This window comes from Pyrgilauda ruficollis, unplaced genomic scaffold (assembly GCF_017590135.1).
Source record: "Pyrgilauda ruficollis isolate IOZ18807 unplaced genomic scaffold, ASM1759013v1 scaffold125, whole genome shotgun sequence".
NCBI classification, from domain to species: Eukaryota; Metazoa; Chordata; class Aves; order Passeriformes; family Passeridae; genus Pyrgilauda; species Pyrgilauda ruficollis.
This window is the reverse complement of record NW_024510877.1, coordinates 281,159-299,340: the sequence shown is the minus strand read 5'-3', so window position 1 is coordinate 299,340 and position 18,182 is coordinate 281,159. Positions and strand designations below refer to the sequence as shown.

Genomic DNA, 18,182 nt, shown 5'->3' with positions numbered 1-18,182 from the left:
TTTCTCATCCAGGTTAGTTACACTCTTAAAATTGATCAAAAGCATTCTCAAAAGGCTTGCTGTTGGAAATATTTTTTCTCTATTACTCTTAGAAATAACTGAGTCATATCTTAAAAATCACAACTTAAATTAGGAATAGCCACCATTGTAAAAGCAGTGTAAAATGTCTCTCTGAAAAGCTGCACTGTGTTTCCAGGGCTCTTCCCTTGCCAATGAATAGGCCAGAAGGTGACTAGAGAAGGTACAACTCCTGTGCCTCCAGAAGGTGGAGGCTTGCATCCACATCTCCCTGTGGAAAAGGACATGCCAAGGGCCAGGCTTGTGTTTTCTCACCTTGTAACTTTGCCCAAACCCAGGACAACAGATCCCATTTCCCTTCCCCAGCGTCCCGCTGTGCTTCCCCCAGAGTTCTTCTGTTGTCTCCATGGACGTGTGTTGGTGCCTTCCCCCTCAGGCTGGAGAAGTGTTGGGTTTCCCCTTCCCTTATCTCCGCTGGTGTTTGTTCCCCTGCTCTGTCGGCACCTCAGCTCCATCCCCAGCTGCTGGTTAAGCCTGTCCTGCACACGGAGTTAATGAGACATTCCTGCCTAAATAACGTGCTGCCATTAAAGCTTCAGATCTCTGCACCTCAGCAGCTGTGTGTTGTCACAGAGATAAATATTTTAACTGGGCTGGCAATTCCCTGCCTGCCCTGCACAAGTGGCTGAAGGAGTGGCTTTTGTTTCACCATTTATTGAAGTGGAATTCAAATTTTTTTTTCCATCTAGAAAATACATGGAAAGAAAACAAAACAAAATCAAAAACAACAACAAAACAAAAATAGGGAGGGAAAGGATGTGCTGTTCTAGGTGGCCTTTCTGAGCCAAGGCAGATCAACCTGGCCATGCCCAGATGTGACTGTCCCCTCCCTGGGGAAGGACAACCTGCACGATCACTGACCACTCCTAGAATTCCCACTGTCACTGCTCTTGGGAGGAATATTCCTTTGCTCTTCCTGATACTCTATAAATTCACAGCGAGCCAGACACTTTGCCTTTGGAAAAGGGCCACTTTCTGTGTCTGGTGTGACCAAAGTCATTCAGCTCTTCCCAGAGCGTGGCAGCAACCTTGGAGGGAAGGCTGAACATCTGATCTTCCTGTAAAACCTGGTGAGCCAAGGATTTAACAAGTGGGGAGGTCTCAAGCCTTTATTGGTCTTAACATTGACCATAAAACCTCTTTTCACAATGTTTTTTTTACGAATGGAGTAAGACTGATAAATGAAATATGTTCATGACAATGATCCTAGAGAATTTTTCTTTGTTTTTCAAGACATTTCTCTGCAGATAATCCTGGATAATCTGAGCTACTTGGGCTTGGAAGCCGTTGTTCATGTGCTTATTTGAGTCAAAAACTTGATTTTTTGGTCTGAAACTCTCATACATCTCCTTCTTCCCTCCCTCAGCATTTTGTTTGGAAGTTGCTCAGGCTCCAGCTCAGAGGGTGACACATCCCAGGCTCGTGTTTGTGTCTGTCCATCATCAAGTCCTTAAGAGATGTAAGGAAAGCAGGAGTGGAGCAGCAGACCTCCAGCTTTCATCTGCCCAGCACACTTCCTCCCTGCAGCACAACAGTAGGGCCCTGTTCAATCTGAGAATCTCTTTCACAGGAACCGGGGCTTTTATCACCAAAGTCATCACTTAAAATACTGCTGGGACTTCTTAGGGGGGAAAAAGAGCTGAATAAGATTTTCAGGAGAATGGGCCTCTGTTCAAGAGGAGATGAAGGATATTTCATCAGGACTTGGTTTCAGTGCTGGGATGAAGGTCATCTGCTGATTGCACGTTATCCTGAAAGGAGGAATGGCTGCAGGTCACCAAAAACCTCTGTTTTCTCCTCAGCTTTGGGCTGATAGTGCCTCATGTTTTCAGATGCTTTCACTGACATCTGGCAGTAATTTAAATACTGACTCACATTCTGTCGAAAATGTCAGTAAAAGTGACCTTCATCATTAAAATTTCATTTGTTTGAACCTTTCCAGTAATTTTCATTGAAGAAAATGGAATATTCCTGGTTCAAATGGCCAATTACTGTTTCTAAGCAGTTTTCAGCACTCTGTTTTGTTCATCCCTGTGGCTGAGACATGCACTCTGCACAAGAGGGAGTAAATATATCCAAATTATTTTTGGGAGCCAATGTGATTCACCTCTGCAGCATCAGTTCGTTGTTTGCTCAGAATTTTGCACAAAGAAGATGCCTAAAACAGGACCAACCCCAAATTTAGTCCAGGGAGAGGCCAGGATCAGCCAGTCCCAGTTTTTAATTTTGATTTTGTTCTTTGACCAACTGTATACTCATAACAAAAAGGGGAGGTGTCCAAATTCCCCCTGTCCAACCCTTTGAGTTCTTCCCCCCTCCAAAAAGGACTGAACTCTCACACAGGTGTTGTCCATTTGTAATAAAGGAATGGTCAGAAAAGGCCATTAATTATCCTATTATTCCATGCCCAGCATAATCTCAACCTGGCTCTCCCAAATGTGGTTGGAGGTTTTACAAGCAAATCTTCAAATCTTGATTTAAAAACTCTCACATAACATTTTATACCATTTTTAAGTGTTATTGTTACCCATAAAGATGATAAAGAAGCAGATTGAGCACTCTGAAATTAAGATAATTCCCCCCTCATTTACAGTACAAAAATTTTATTTTTTTTTGTTAGGATAATTTAAAGTTTAAAACTGAAGTAGACATACTCATTTTACAAACAAGATATTCTTCCATAAGTAGGACCATTAAAAACAGTAAACAAAAAAACCAAAAAGCTATCTTTACAAAAGCTCTGTGCATAGCAACTTCATACTGTATATAACTGACAAAGCAAAAAAAAAAAAAAAACAAACCCAAAAACAACCCAAAAAAACAACCAGCCAACCCCAAACAAACCCCAAAACTATACAGGAGGGAGAAATGAGGCCTTAAATTACAGGAGGGAGGAAGGGTTTGAAGAAACCATGCATATTGGAAGTGTGCAAAGAAAGAGGGAGAGGAAGATGCTCTACCAAGATAAATTAGGAGATCAAACCAGCTCTGCCAAAGTTATGATGAAATTTGTCATTACCTGTTGCAACACTTTCATCTTCCCAGTGGCAAAGAGGAAAACTCTCAGGGAATTGTCAACAGCAACTACTCAAAGAGGACAGCTTTGCTTGTTACAGTGAAAAAATTCTTACACATCAATTCTGGAATCATCTTTGCCCTTTTTGTTGAGTGTTTTGCCACTGCCAAGCTTCTTTTTCATGGCCAAGGATTTCTGATTGTGTTTATTTAAAGGTGTTTTTCTCTATAAACCTCATTTAATTCTACACTCATCTCTAGTACCATGATTTTCCTGCATGAGCAAAATCCATGTTCTAAATAATTCCTAGGTTTAATTTGTTGGGTTTTTTTTGGTTTTTCTTTTTTTGCTCAAAGCAAACCAGATTTTTCATATTTGCATCAACACAGGCAATTCCTCTTCTGCAAATGCTTGGAGCAGCTTTTCAGGGAGGTTTCTCTTTTTCACTTGGACTCATGGCAACTGGGCAACTGGACAGAACTAGTAAAAATAACTGAAGGGTGAAGGGAATGTTCAGTGTTCCAGAAAGTTTCCTTTTTTTAAAATTATTTTTATTTTTTTTATTTGCCAGACTGTCATTTTTACCCCTGAACCTTCCCAAGATTTCAGTGATGTGGTAGATATTTCTTTCATGTACCTGTGCTGACTAAGCAAAAATAAAACAGAAGGATGGACAAAACCCAGCTTTTCCCATGAAATATCTCCTTTTTTTTTTTTTTTTTTCAATTGGAAACTTTCCTGACTGAGATTTTGTAATGAAAATCCCATTTGCTAAGAAAAAAGAGCAGGATTTAAGGTAGCAAACTGCTACTCTCCAGCAGGTGGTCTAGAAATTCCTATTGATCTGGAATATTTGCCAGACAGAATAATGAGTCTGTTTGAGGATCAGTTTTAGAAGTAGCCTGTACAGAGAAGGGCAGGGGGAATATTCACCATCTTCATGCTTCTGAGCTGTTTGGGGGTTTTAGTAGGTGGGAATGGAGGAAGGGATTTGATAGAATGAACCCGGTCCACCAAGGTAATTTTTGGAATTAGGACTCAATGTGTTTTAACTGAAAATTATGGAAGTTTTGATCCCAGCTCTTCCAGTCCTTAATCCATTTTTATCCCTGGATAAATGCATAATTCCAAACATGAATTTGGACTTCCTACTTAGCCCTGCTGGGATATCAGTACCTATGAATATATGAAATATTTTGGGGGTTTTGTTGTTGCTGTTTTGCTGTTTGGAACATCCAGGTCAGACCCTGCACCCTGTTGTGTTTTCAGAGATACACTGACAACTCCAGACTTTTTAACATCTATAATCCTTTGATATTTCAGAGCTCACTTGGTTCCAGGGATGCTGGTTGACCTCCAGTGGCTGCCACATCCTTGGTGGCATGAGGGGCATGCAGAGAATCCGTGAGGACAATCAACCTGCAGCCATAACTAACAGAGATTTATTTTAATTCATTTTTTGTGGAACTCAGACAATTTCAGTAGCCTGACTGTGAAATACTAATTATATCCATGTTTCTTAAACCCACATTATTCCCACCAAATCTCTCTTTAAATTGTCGTTTTTGCTGATAAAAGTTGGGCCTTGAGTTTTAGAAGAGATTTACCCTCCTCCACCTTTTTAAAATGGGACTCAATGGCATTGAGAAGGCACCAAATGACGACCCTGCCAAACCTCACAGCACAGTCAGGAGCACAACACTCCTTCCCAAGAAGTGGGACTTCCTTTAGGAATGGCCAGAGCAGCCCAGTTGGTGTCTCCAGTCCCTCTGAGATCTCCTTCAGAACTCCACGTGCAGTGGATGGTTTTATCCCATAAACTGAGCTGTGCACTGCCCCAGGAAAGGGAACTTGGAGGAGCTGGTCCCATCCTTGGAAGCTTTGTTCAATCCCTGGCAGTGCCCAAGGCCAGGCTGGGGCTTGGAGCAGCCTGGGGCAGGGGAGGTGTCCCTGCCCCTGGCAGGGGGTGGCACTGGATGGGCTTTAAGGTCCCTTCCAACGCCACCGTTCCAGGATTTTCTGGTTCCATGCCCTGCACAGGCTGCCCTGTGCCCAAGCCCTGTCCTTCAGGTGAGGGTCCCTCAGGTCACCCCCGTCAGCCTCCCGTCGCCATCCAGCTGTGCAGCTGCAGAGAGGAGTTTGGGCTCTTCCTAACCCCAGTTAGCTCCACAACAGCTCCAAGAGAGCTCAGCCATGTGAGTTGGGCCAGTTTCACCATCTCGAGCCCAGCTCAACTTCTACCATCCCTAAAGATCACCAAGAACACACTTTTCCTTACCCATCCATAAAACTACTGGGCAAATGGAGAAGTTCAGATCCTGGGGCCTTATTTAGGGTTTATTGATTAAAATCAAGATGTTTCTGTAGGAGCAACTGTCCATGCAGCCATTAATTGTGTGGATTTTAGAGGGGTCTCTGTAGTGTAGCTGATTTTTATTTTTTTCCCCACTAAAAATGGCTTTCCAACAACCAAATTCTTTTGAATGTTCTCTGAAATAATTCATTATTTGTTTTATCAAACTTTTCCTCACCTTCCAATTTCAGGAGAGGAGATGCAAAGGAGAATTAAACTCTTTTTTTAGGCTAAAATGCAGAAAAATTCAAAGCAATTTATTACCTCTATGAACTTCAATATATAACTGGCAAATACTTACCATTTTTAATGACTCAGGATAAAAGTGCATAAATCATTCAAATACATGTTCACCCTTTTAAATGCACCCTTTATATGAAGCATAACTGAACTTAAGGTGTTCTAACTACATGGAAAACCCCAGAGAACCCTTCCCCTCCTAATTCATACATTGAATCTATAAAATAAACTCAGTACCTCATGAAAAATCCGATTCACTCAAATCCCTAAGTGCCACTCACTCGTCAGCTGGGTCTTTGAGACTTAGCAGTTAATCTTAGTACCTGAATATTTTAATTGAAGCAAAAAATGGAAAGGGGGGAAAGATGAGGAGGGTGAAAAATTCCTACATGAGCTGTTTACCACAATGTAGGTAAAGGTTTCTGAGGGTTTTGTTAATCAGAAAGAATCCTATACATCCTTGCACATGAATTCAGTAAGAGGGGGGGAAAGTGAGGAGCAATTGCAGCAGTAATAATATATCTCAAACTTATCACTACATTTTTGCATCATCTGTCTTCATTGTACAACTGGAGGAAAAAATCCAAAACAGGGTTTAATTTCTACCTCTACGTACAATAAGTTACAAGTTTATTTATTTAAATAATTGTAAAACATCTTACATTTTTTAAAGAGGTTAAACTATAAGCAAATACACACATACACCAAAGTTCCATCATTCATGTCAGTTTGTCCTAGAAATTCTTTCATGCTGGTACCCTGTTTTGTTGAATTGTTTTTCTGCATAAACTAAATCGATATCTGAAAGGCTCCATAGAAAATAGAAACTTCAACTTTTTTACCCCTACAAAGTAAAACAAATTGTATCCAAAATATCAACCTTGAATCATTTTGCCAATTTCTTTTTTTCTCCTTTGAATATTTTACAAATCTTAGGAAGGTTTTCGTGTCTTCCAGGAAGGACTTTGCATTTCTAATTCCATTCTGCCAAGTCTTGTTCATCCTGGCTCTTGCTGATTCTTCATTCCCAATGTTTGAGGAGTTGATGTGGTTGTGTCAGAAATATGAAACAGGTAAATGATGCAGACTTCTGTCTTGTCCAATCCATAAAAAATGTTCCTTTTTTTTCCTGGGCCTGGCTTTTCCCCAAAAAAGAGCTTGTAGTGCTATTTTTTTCTTTTTAGTGGTCCATCACAATAAGTAGTTTTGTGCTGTAAAAGAAAAATGAAAAAAAAAGGAGGAAAAAAGGGAAGAGGGAGGGAGAGCAGCAAAGCTGCCCCTTCCTTACATCGGGGGAATGACAAGACCAGTCATGGCTGAAAAAGAAAAGTGAAAAAGATGAAATTGTGGCAAAATGTTATGGAACAAAATATATTCGAGCCCTTTGCCCTCCTGTGAGCAGTCAGGAATCACGGGAAGGGCCTGATCTGAGGTCAAATTAGAGTTTTGGTGTCTTTAAACCTTTTGGTGCTATAGTGAGAACTGTGAGGACTGACTGTGACCCAGACAATGGGCAAAGGGCTATTCCAGGGTAAAAAGGAATAAAATCCTTCCTGTGAGGGTGGCAAGGGGCTGGGATGGAATTCCCAGGGTAGCTGGGGCTGCCCCTGGATCCCTGGCAGTGCCCAAGGCCAGGCTGGAGCACCCTGGGGCAGTGGGAGGTGACCCTGCCCTGGCAGGGCTGGCACTGGGTGGGCTTTAAGGTCCCTTCCTAAACCACTCCATGGTTTTCTGATTCTGTGAAAAGCCCAGGCCCACCAGGGTTACTAAATGGATGAAAAAGAGAGAGGGTTAATTCAGTTCATGTGTGTTTGCAGAAAAACCTTCTCATTTTTGAGTTCTTATCTCTGGAGAGAAGTCCTTGGGGATGGACATTGCTCAGAACTGTCCCCATATTCAGACTTCTCAAGCTGAACACTCAAAACCATCTTCATAAACCAAAACTGAGCAGGGTCTCTGCTCCCTACCCACCCTGCTCATCTGCTTGGAAGGGCTGGGAGCGAGGAAAGGCGTGGAAGCAGAGGGAACTGCCCCCTGTGCTACTGACAAGACCGAGCCAGGGAATTCCAAGCCCTGAATCCCGGCCCAAAGCCTGGGCTGGCTTTTGCCAGTCTGGTTGCAGTGGAAACAACCTCACTTCCTCACTTTGTTTCCCCCACGTGTCTGAGTCACTGCAGCCCTACCTGGCACACTCCCAGAACACTGGGCTTATGTAAATTATTTATTAGTCACTCTCCTGCTTTTAATTGCAGCTCTGCTCCTCGTAACCGACAGCAGCAACATTTGGAGCTGCCTGGGACCGGTGCTGCTCCCCAAGGTTTTGAGGGGTAAGTTGAGTTTAGATGTATTTATATAACAAATGAGTGAGTCACGTTTTCAAAGGGGCCTCGGTGCAGTGCGAGGTTCTAATCCTACAAAGATTTATGTTCACTGAAATTTGTGGAATTATTGGTGTGTTTAAAACCCTGTCCCGCTGAGAATTCATTTCACCCTTTCCTTGAGAGGGTTTTAAAAAGTGCTTTGGGCAAGTTCCTGAGCTAACACAAGTCTGTTACTGGAGCTGTGTTTTTAAACAACTGTGGATATGGTCTGTGATTTAATACAATAGGAAAATAAATATTTTCATATTTTCTTACTGACTGGGGCTAAAGTCCCTGCCAATTTTAGCAGATAGCTGAAAGGGAAAGTGAAACCCAACAGCCCAAAGCCAAACAGATACCTTTTGTAATTGCTTTGGAATTTGCTGTTGTTCCTCATATTTTAAAACCTAAATAAAGCAGGTAAACACTTTCATGGCTGTTTTTGGGATATGTGTGAGTGCATTAGAAGAGAGATTATCTGATATCACCAAGGATGCTGTTCCATTCCTTCTCCTCAACCCCAAACCCCAAAATTAATCCTACTGGTGGTGTCCCAGAGTGACATGGAGAGCTGGGTATTGACCCTATGCCTGCCTTAGAAAGGAAAACTTGATTTGGCCTTGGATTTCTGCCCTGCTCCAGGCTCTGCTGGGCTGGAGGACGAGCTGGGCTCGTGCCCTCCATGCTGCCTCCATCCCACAGCTATCCCAGGGGAGCAGATCCTCGTGCTCTGCTCCAGGCAAAATCATCCAGGCTGCCTCCAGGAGTTTAAAGGGTTTGTCTGAGCTGTCCTGGCTGGGTCTTTGCCTGAAGCAAGTAAAGGAGCAGCTGCACAGGCGGTGCCTGGCTTGTCCCCATCCAGGATGGCCTTTCCTGGCTGTTGGATATCTGGGCACAGGGGTTGCACAGCCTGTTTAGCACGGCTGAGTTTCAGCCATTCAGGGGCTGGTGCCAGTGTGGCTTCAGCTCTGTTCCCAAGAGAGCCAGTCCATAACAGCATAAATGTTTTTTTGTGATGCTATTTTTATTAACAGTATTTTCACTTTTTTTTAATCAAGGAAAACTTCCAGCAAAGCAAAGCTTAAACCTGAGTTTCTGCCACGTGTCTTCAAAAATATTTTGAGAAAACTTGTAGATGCATCATTCTGGGAAGTTGTTTAACTTTAAATGAAAGCACATTTTTTACCGTAGGATTAGAGATATTAATAATAAAATAATATATGTATTGGAATGAACAGGTTTCCAGAGAAGCTGTGGCTTCTCCATCCCTGGAAGTGTTCAAGGCCAGGTTGGATGGGGCTTGGAGCAGCCTGGGATAGTGGAAGGTATTCCTGCCCCTGGCAGGGAGTGGGACTGGATGGGTTTTAATGTCCCTCCCAATCCAAATGATTCTGGGATTTTGTGATTCCATGATCTGATATAGCAAGTTCTATAACACAGAACATACAAGGAAAGCCTAATTTGTGTCACTGGCATTTCATTCTCAGTCTCACCTCCTCCTGCAACAAAGAATGAGTTGGTGGAGGAATATTGGCTGGAATTCTCACCTGGTTTTCCCCAGCTCATCTCACGGCTTCTCTCTCTTTTCACACACCCTGCTCTGCCCGTTTCCACCCCACCTCCACTCCCCGTTGGGGCTGCACTGTCAAAAGCCTATTCCCAGCCTGGATCGCTTTTTATTGAATGTTTGGGAGGTTTGGATTAAGGTCTTACACTGCTAGCAAAGCTGTAATTATTTTTGCCTGTATTACTATATATTGAATCGATGTAACTTTTCAATAAAGGTGGTTCAATGCAGGACACTCCCTGATGAGTTGGGAATATAGCAACCTCCAGTCATTATCCCAGAGGGTCTTTTTTTTTTTTTCTCTTGGAGGGAAATGGAAAAAGAATTAGAGATGAGCCTTATTGTATTAACCTTGACAGCTTGCAATTATCAACTGAAACACTTGATTAAAATTGTCACAAGGTTGGAGAATTTTTTTATAAATAAATAATCAAAGATGGGTAGCACCCAGATGATCTGGTGATAGGCACCTTTAATGGGTGTAATTAATAATGATCACAAGCCTGGTGCGTACAAGTGGCCTTTGGAAAACTGTCTTGGAGTGGAAAGGGACTCGCTGCAATTCAAACGTGAGAACTGGGAAGGGGATTAGTGTTGAACTCCAGGATCATGGAATGGTTTGGGTTTGTTGATTACAGCTGATCTCATCCACCCCCTGCCATGGCAGGGACACCTCCCACTGTCCCAGGGTGCTCCAACCTGGCCTTGGACACTTCCAGGGGTGAGGTAGCCACAGCTCCTCTGGGAATTCCATCCCAGCCCCTCGGCACCCTCACAGGGACCAAATCCTCCTAAAATACATTCTTGGAAAAAAACACTCCCTGTAAACAGCTGGAACAATGGGAATGCAAATCCGAGGATGAAGATTGCACAGCCACTCATGTTTAGACTGGTTTTAATCCAGGCTTAAATACTGCTGTTGGTAACACATATGGAAGCTCTAATCTAGATTTTCATTGCTGCCTGTAAGGAGAGTGGCAGGCTCTGAGGGGCTGGTAAACAAGAAGACAAAGAAGAAGATTATCATCCCCTAAATGTAGATATATAATTCTATAATGTATATATTATTATTATATATTGGGGAGATGTTTTCCACATGTTATGGGTGGGGAAACTCAGAGTTAATGGCTTTGGAAAGGGGCCTGCACATATTCACTGCTTGCCCTGTGCTTTTGCTATTCTTCCTCCAGCAGCATTTTTGGATACCTAAGTTTGATAAATAAGGAAATAAATCCTAAATTCCATGCCCAGCACACCTATGCCTGGTTTCCAGCCCCAGGGGTGGCGTGGCAGAGGGCATTATCCATCTCCCACTGCCTCAGTCCAGGCAAGAAGCCTCTTTGGGAGCCTCGTGTTGACTTTTTGGCCACATCTGTCTGTCAGCACTGTGGGAACGTTAATTTGGATATCAGGCTGCGTGTACCTGGATCTTTTCCAAAGCATGTGCTCCCCAGCTTGCATCAATTTAAATATTTCAGCTGGAATTTGCATCCATGGCTGAAAGAGTTCAATAGTTACCAAGACCTGGCGTAACAAACCTTGTTTCTTCTTGCTGTGTCACTGACCAGTCCTGTTTTATTGGATACTTAAATTTAACAGTTGTAGAATATGAGTATACTTATGTTTGTGTTGATGTACAGGTAGAAATCCCACAAAGAAAGGGATGTGGTTAATAAATTTTGTATCCATCCAAAATCTGTATGATTTTGCTAATTCAGCAATTATTCACAACCTTAACTCATAGATTAATCCTGACCAGCTCAGGACTGGAGTTTGGTCAGTAGAAATGGGTGGATGTCAGGTTTTAGCTTTGAGATTTTGTTATATGTAATATTAAATCTCAATTTTTAGAATCCCTCATTGATTACTGATTTATAGACTGGATAAAATATGTTGTGAACACCAAATGGCATAGGTGGGACCAGCTGGTCTCTAGCACTTTATTTATTTATTGGTTGGAAGAGAGATAAACTCTTTCTGAGCAGAGCATTGAGTGTTACCTTAAGGAAAATTATTAATTTAAATATTTCAGTAATTTCTTAATCTGTCCCTTTTTCTGTCTCCCAGAAGCAGCTGAGTAGTTTTCTCTCTGATTTGTGTTTAGCACCACCTCAGGTAACTCCTTAATATTTAGGCTTAATATTTAGGCCTTCTTTACAAAACAGTTAGACAGTTTAAAGCAGACTTAAATCTGTGCACTCACATGGTGAGATCCATTAATGGATAACCCATTAATGGGAAGAAAATTATCTTAAGAAAGTGTGGATTTTCTTGTAATTGGGACAGGAGAAGAAGCTGTTTCAGAATTCTCTGAGTTATCTCTTAAAAATGTTACTGTTTCTGTTCAGCACACTTAGAATTTCCTTACAACATAAAATAATCACACTTTCTGCAAGTTCCTGTGGCCCAGCTAAGGGTTTATATCACACCCAGCCAAACAGGTGCTGTTTGTGGGGCTCATTTGGAATTACCACTGGCTCTTGGCACGGCTCAATTCCCAGAGCTGTGTTTCCTAGGCTATCTCTAGTGAAGTCTGAAGGAGCCAGATGACTTCCCAGGCCCTATAAAGGCATTTTTTATGGAGACTTGGAGCATATTTATGTGCTGCACACACCCCCCCCCAGCCTGTTAAAAGCAAGAATTCGGTACAGGTTTCCATTCTTATCTCACATTTGCTCACATTTGTTTCACAGATCACCTTTAAAAGGGCTGTAAATGGGCTGTGGGGCTCAATTCCCGGGCTGAGCCTAAATCTTGCAGCAGGTTTGTGTTCTGGACAGAGCTGGGGATTAACTCTGCTCTGTTTAACAAGTCCCCCAAGCCTGAGGAGAAGTCATTCCCCACAAAGAGCTGATATTCCCCTATATTCCAGGGAGAGCTGTTCCTGCCTGTGGTGGTGGTTGGAACTGGATCTTTAAGATCCTTTCCCAGCCCAAACCATTCTGGGTTTGAAATTCATTGGCTCAGAAGTGGAAATCAGTGCCTGGCCCCTGCTCTGAAGCCAAGAGCTTGGACTGACCCTTTGGTGCAGCAGGGCCGGGGCAGGTGTCACTCCTGAGCCCTGCAGAACCCGCGATGGCACTCGCGGTGGTGACTGCTCTCCAGAGCGGGAGCTTTAATGCGAATTAACAGCAGCACACTCCTCACCTCGGAAGCCATTCCCGTTGCCGCTGGAGCAGGCAGGGGAGGGGGACCCTTGGGGTCTGATGACAGGAGCAAAGGCACTCTTCTGTTTGACAGCAGGGAACACCGAGGAGGAGAACGGGAGGATGGAAGAAGTGCTGGAGGAGCCGACTGTTGGACTTGAAGACATCACTGCCAAAGGAAAAAAAAAAAAAAAAGAATTTCTCATCAGAAATTTGGTAAAACTGTTTCAAGAATCCGTTGTTGAATTCCTTGTTTTACCTCTCAAAGGAGGTCTCATTCTCTCAGTGAGTATAATTAGAGTAGGTCTGAAGTAGAGAGGGAGTTTAACTGAATAGTTCAGAGAAAACAGTGCTTAATTCTTTCAAAATTAGGGGTGAGGGTGCCAGAAAATTGAAGATCATCAAGGGAAAAATGGAGTCAATTGGAACAGCAATGGCCTGTCCACTCAGTGTCCTTGGAATGTGGAAAGGTTGGCAAATCCTGTGTCTTCCTCAGTTTTTTAAAAATTAATTTTCCTTGGTTTCAAGTTGCTGCTTAGATTTTACTCTAAATTGGCTACTTTTTAAAGAAGTGCCTTGCAAGAAAAAAATTCCTTTTCTATGTCCAATAACTTGTCCAGGAGCTGTTTGCTGAGCTTCCAGAACAATATCAGCCATTTCTCAGCAAAAGGAGGAGTAAATAACAATATTTCATGTGAATTCCCAGGTCTCTTGGTAGTATTAGTTTGAAATCACAATAACACAAGAGAGACCTGATCCTTTCCTTATGGAAAGCTCCAGAAGAGGGGATAATAATAATAATAATAATAATAAGAATAAGAAGAAGAAGAAGAAGAAGAAGAAGAAGAAGAAGTTAACCTCTTCATCTGTTTACGTATATATACATATATAACATATATTTAATTATTTACTTACACCATAGCTGGTGGTGTATACTTTTTTTTGGTTGTTTTTCACACATTCCCTAGACAAAGGGAAATCCAGGTATGGAAGGGAAAGTGGCTGTTCATGGTAAAACAAGCAGAAATTGAGAGATTAATTCTATTATATGTTATATTTCTGGTTATGAAGTTAATATGGTTTCACAGGAAATTAATCCCCAATTCAGCTCTCAGGTATTGATAATGCCTTCAAATTCATAAAGATTATTTCAGAGTGGCTTTTGCCCAGGATTTGCAAAGTCTCTATGCTAAAAGCAGTGGCTACTCGCTTAATAAAGCTGCAAATTGCACCTCCTTTCCCACGGTGGCTTAGCCACTCAGGAATCTGCATAAGTATTAAAAAAATGGAGGAAAATAAAGAATGCTCAAAAAATGTGAGCCTTCTCTAGTTGGCACCCAAAGACACCCAAGCACAAAGAGAGCCTTTGGCTGACTCTGCTCTGTTTCTGGGGCAGAGGAGCAGAAGGGCTTGGGGTGAAGGGGAGGGGCAGGGGAAGGGTGAAAGGGCAGGTGAAGGGGAGGGGCAGGGTGAAGGGCAGGTGAAGGGTGAAGGGTGAAGGGCAGGGGCAGGGTGAAGGGCAGGTGAAGGGCAGGGGCAGGGTGAAGGGCAGGGCCGTACGTCCGTAGGGGGATCCCGTCGGGGAGCCGTTGATGAAGCCGGGGGAGCCGGGCACGCCCAGGTTGGACATGGGCACGTTGCTGTAGCCGTTCATGCTGTTGCTGGAGGTGCTGTAGTTGGACTGCTGCGGGGTGGAACTGGACGAGTAGCCCCGGGGGGAGATGCTGCTGGTGTTACGGATGTAACCTGGAAGTAAAGCACATTTCAGAACATCTCCAGGGCTTAAAACTTCCTCCTGCACATCCCCTGCTTTAATAAATGCCACTGAAATCTAGATTATTTAAAATGTTTAAGCAACACTAATAAATTCAGTGGTTTTTCCTGCAGTTTAAGTTCTGAACCAACTATTTTAAATGATCCAGTGTACATTTTTTCCAATAAAATTTGATTTATTAAAATTTTAAATTCATTCAAAGACCTGGACAACAGTGTTTGTGCTTATGTTTACCTGGGGTAGAATTTATAATATATGGGATTTTCTACCATTAAATGGGGGAGGTTTTACTCTTCAAATTATTGTTGAATTGTTAAATTACAGATAAAGCAAGTACATTACTAAGGGGAAATGATAACCTGTATAAAGTTTGTAGTTTAACTTTTAATTTCCTCTACTTGGGAGAAAGATAAACTGGATAAGTAAAACACATTTTTGTTGTATTAAAAAAAAATGCTAACAAGTATTTGAGAGCCAAAATTTAGCCTTTTTTTACTCCAAAAAGAGAGTTAAAAATGATAGCTACCAACACAAAAGGATAAAATCATTATTCCAGCTGCAAAAAGGTCTTTCCATGAAAAAACTTTAATTAGAAAGACTGATACAATAATTACAGGAAGAGTAGTCACTATTTAGATATAATATTTAGGTATATCAAGTCAGGTAATTTCTGCTCATTTACATTATGAGGTTCTAATTCAGGGCTGATAAGACCTTGAAAAAATGAGCAAAATTATCTTGATGATGGATTTTAACTGGACAGATAGAAAATTAACATTAAATGACTTGGGTGTTAAACACAGCCAATTATTGAGATCAACCAGAGACTGTGTGTGCTAAAAATCAAAATATTCAGGACACAGAAAAGTTGATCATTCTTTCAATGGTAATACACTGTTTTACGGGTTGTTTTCCTCACAATCAATAGTGTATCTGGACTAAATGTAATACATACAATATATGAATGTTGGTAAAATTAACACTGAAGCAGCTGCCTTAAAAACAAAAAAAAAGGAATATTTCCCACCTCTGTGTGAGGTTTTTTTTCCAGCTGCTGCCATTGCTGTTTGTGAAAACAGAGATACAATCAAAAAAATTGATATTTTGAGGAGGACAGGGAGGGAATTCAGGGGTGAGTTGGTATTGAAAGTAATCAAAAATTATTTCAGATAAGACACAGGAGCAGCACCACCCTTTGGGATGCCCAGAGTTAAAGGCACCGCTGGGCACGTGGAGAGGTTGGAAATCAGATCCAGGGAAAAGTGAAGGGGAAGGTGGCCGGGCTGGGGTTTCAGAGCCCAGGGAACGCGCCGGGGCTCACCCTGGTTGTTGCCCTGCGCCGACTCGGAGATGCTGACGCCCAGCTGGCTGCCGTAGGAGTTGATGCCCATCATGGAGCTGTGCGCGGGGGAGCTGGACAGCGCGGGGATCTGCGCGGGGTTGCGCGGCACGCTGTACAGCGCCTCGGCGATGTCGGCCGCGCGCTTCAGGATCAGGTCCTGCGAACGAGGGACAGCTCAGGCACTGAACGGAGCCACGGGAGCCCCCGGGGCTGGGCGGCACCGTCCCACCCCCGGCAGCCTGACCTGGTTGTTGTGGGGCGTCCCGTACAGGGCCTCGACCAGGTCAGCGGCTCTTTTCAGCAGCATTTCCTGTGGGGCGGAGGGAAAGAGGTGTTTTAATGGCAAAAAGTAGCTCTGGTCAATAAAATGAAGTGAAATAAATATGTAATAAATGAAGAAAATAAATAAACAAAAAGTTTTAAATATATAATAAATGAAATAAAATATATAAATAAAATAACAATAAAAATAAATATATAATAAATAAAAATAAGTGCAACATACAATTAATTAAATAAATATGTAATAAATAAAATACAAACAAATAACTAAATACAACAAACAAAATACAATGGTAATATAAAATAGAACAGGAGAAAATAAATAAAAGAAAATAATAAATTGAATAAGACAGAATAGGCTAGTCTAGCCTAAAGTACAATAAAAAATAAATACAATAAATAGACGAATACTATAGAATAGAATAGAATAGAATAGAATAGAATAGAATAGAATAGAATAGTTAAATAAATAAAACCATGAGCTAGTATTCTCTCAAGTGTTTGTGTGTGGTCGCTCTGAAGCACAGTTCAGGTGCTGTGTTCAGGTGTTATTTGCCAGGTACCTGAGGAATTTAAGCCCTCCCGGTGGGTCAGAGCAGCCCCTCCAAACCACGAGTCCCTTTGGAGCCAGCGGGGGCTGATCCCTGGCTCGGCCGTGCCAGGTCCGGGGCTCCTCCGTGACCCGGAGCTCTCCAGAGTCCTGAACCTGCTCCACCTCAGCAGCACCAAAAACGGAGACAAATCCCACACGTCCCTGCTCCCCCGGGGATTTCAATGGATCCTTTTGCAGGGACACACGAGCGTGTGGAGGATTCAATACATTCCTTTGCATGGACACAGCATTTGGGCTCAGGGATGGGCCACCAGGGGTAGGGCAGAGCACAAGGACGATGAACTGGGAATGTTCACTGGACTCAATTTAGCAGCAAAATTACACAGAGACTGTTTGGACTCCAACATACAAAAATCACTGTGGGTTCTACACAGTCCCATCCATTCTTGCCAGATTTACAGCTAATTGGTGAATTCTGATGTGATTGTCATTTAAGACATAATTGTGTCTCTTTTATTAATTAGAAGTGAAAAAAACAGATTTGGTGGGGTGAGTGAAATGTTTAAAATTATTTTACCTTAGCTAATCTTTCAGGGTCCCCGGGATGTCTTGGGATGACCTTCTGCAGTCTTTGGAAGCCATAATCTATGGTAGGTTCATTTAAAGCTGGAAGGAAAACATCAAACCCCACCACATTATATGACTGTATCTAAACATGTATTTTTATATGGCTCTGTCTCAATTGGGCAACAAAGAAATCATGACTTCTGCACTTAAAACTGCTCCTGTTTCCCTGGCTGACTTCTCATCCTCTATCAAAGGCTGAATGAATAATTTGCAAGATGCAGCAGCGCTGTCACAAAACACTCCTTTAAGGATGAATGTTTCACTCTGGACAAAACCATTACATCAATAAAGCAAATTATGAGACAAACACACACCAGAACAGGTTTTCTCCTGCTGGTTACACAGCCAGAAATCAGACAGCCGTGTTTGCTCCTCTAATAAACACATTCCACACACGCCCCCAATGTTTTGCAGTCCCGAAGTAGGGCACAGCTATTCATTAGACACATTCCCTTCCCCAGTTGTGTGTTCTGCATACGCTGCCACTTCCCTGTAATGATCTTAATCTCTGGTGGATAAACCAGGATATTTTGACCCAGATCCTCAGTTTGCAATAGCTGGCAGAGCCCTACTGGCATCGCTGATGATTTCAGAAAACTTCAGACTCTTTCCTAGTCTCTGCTAGGAAATTGCAGCAATAATACTCAGATTTCTGATTATTCAAACTCCAATTTAAATTGGTGCAGAACCCAAAAGTCAGTTGCAGCATTCTGTGTGCTTGGGCTCTGCCTGCCTCCAACACCTCAGCAGTGCCACTGAGCACCAGCACAGTTACAGGGATGCTTTTTTTTTGAATTCCCTTATTCTTCAGAATGCACATTTTAACACAAATGACACATTCATG

The 18,182-nt window shown here is 42.4% G+C and overlaps 1 protein-coding gene across 2 annotated transcripts in view; it reads right to left on the bottom strand.

Moving 5' to 3' along the window:
• Positions 1-2,664: 2,664 nt before the first annotated feature.
• Positions 2,665-18,182, bottom strand: part of EBF2 (EBF transcription factor 2) — a 123,714-nt gene continuing 108,196 nt past the window's right edge. The window contains exons 11-16 of one of the 2 annotated variants that reach the window (XM_041490663.1): positions 17,289-17,377; positions 16,121-16,186; positions 15,856-16,033; positions 14,321-14,506; positions 12,762-12,929; positions 2,665-7,003 (exon numbers count right to left, since the gene is read on the bottom strand). In XM_041490663.1, the coding sequence (XP_041346597.1) occupies positions 6,972-7,003; positions 12,762-12,929; positions 14,321-14,506; positions 15,856-16,033; positions 16,121-16,186; positions 17,289-17,377 (719 nt within the window). In that variant the 3' untranslated portion in view covers positions 2,665-6,971. The remainder of the gene's footprint in view (positions 7,004-12,761; positions 12,930-14,320; positions 14,507-15,855; positions 16,034-16,120; positions 16,187-17,288; positions 17,378-18,182) is intronic. The other variant, XM_041490664.1, reaches the window with a different exon arrangement.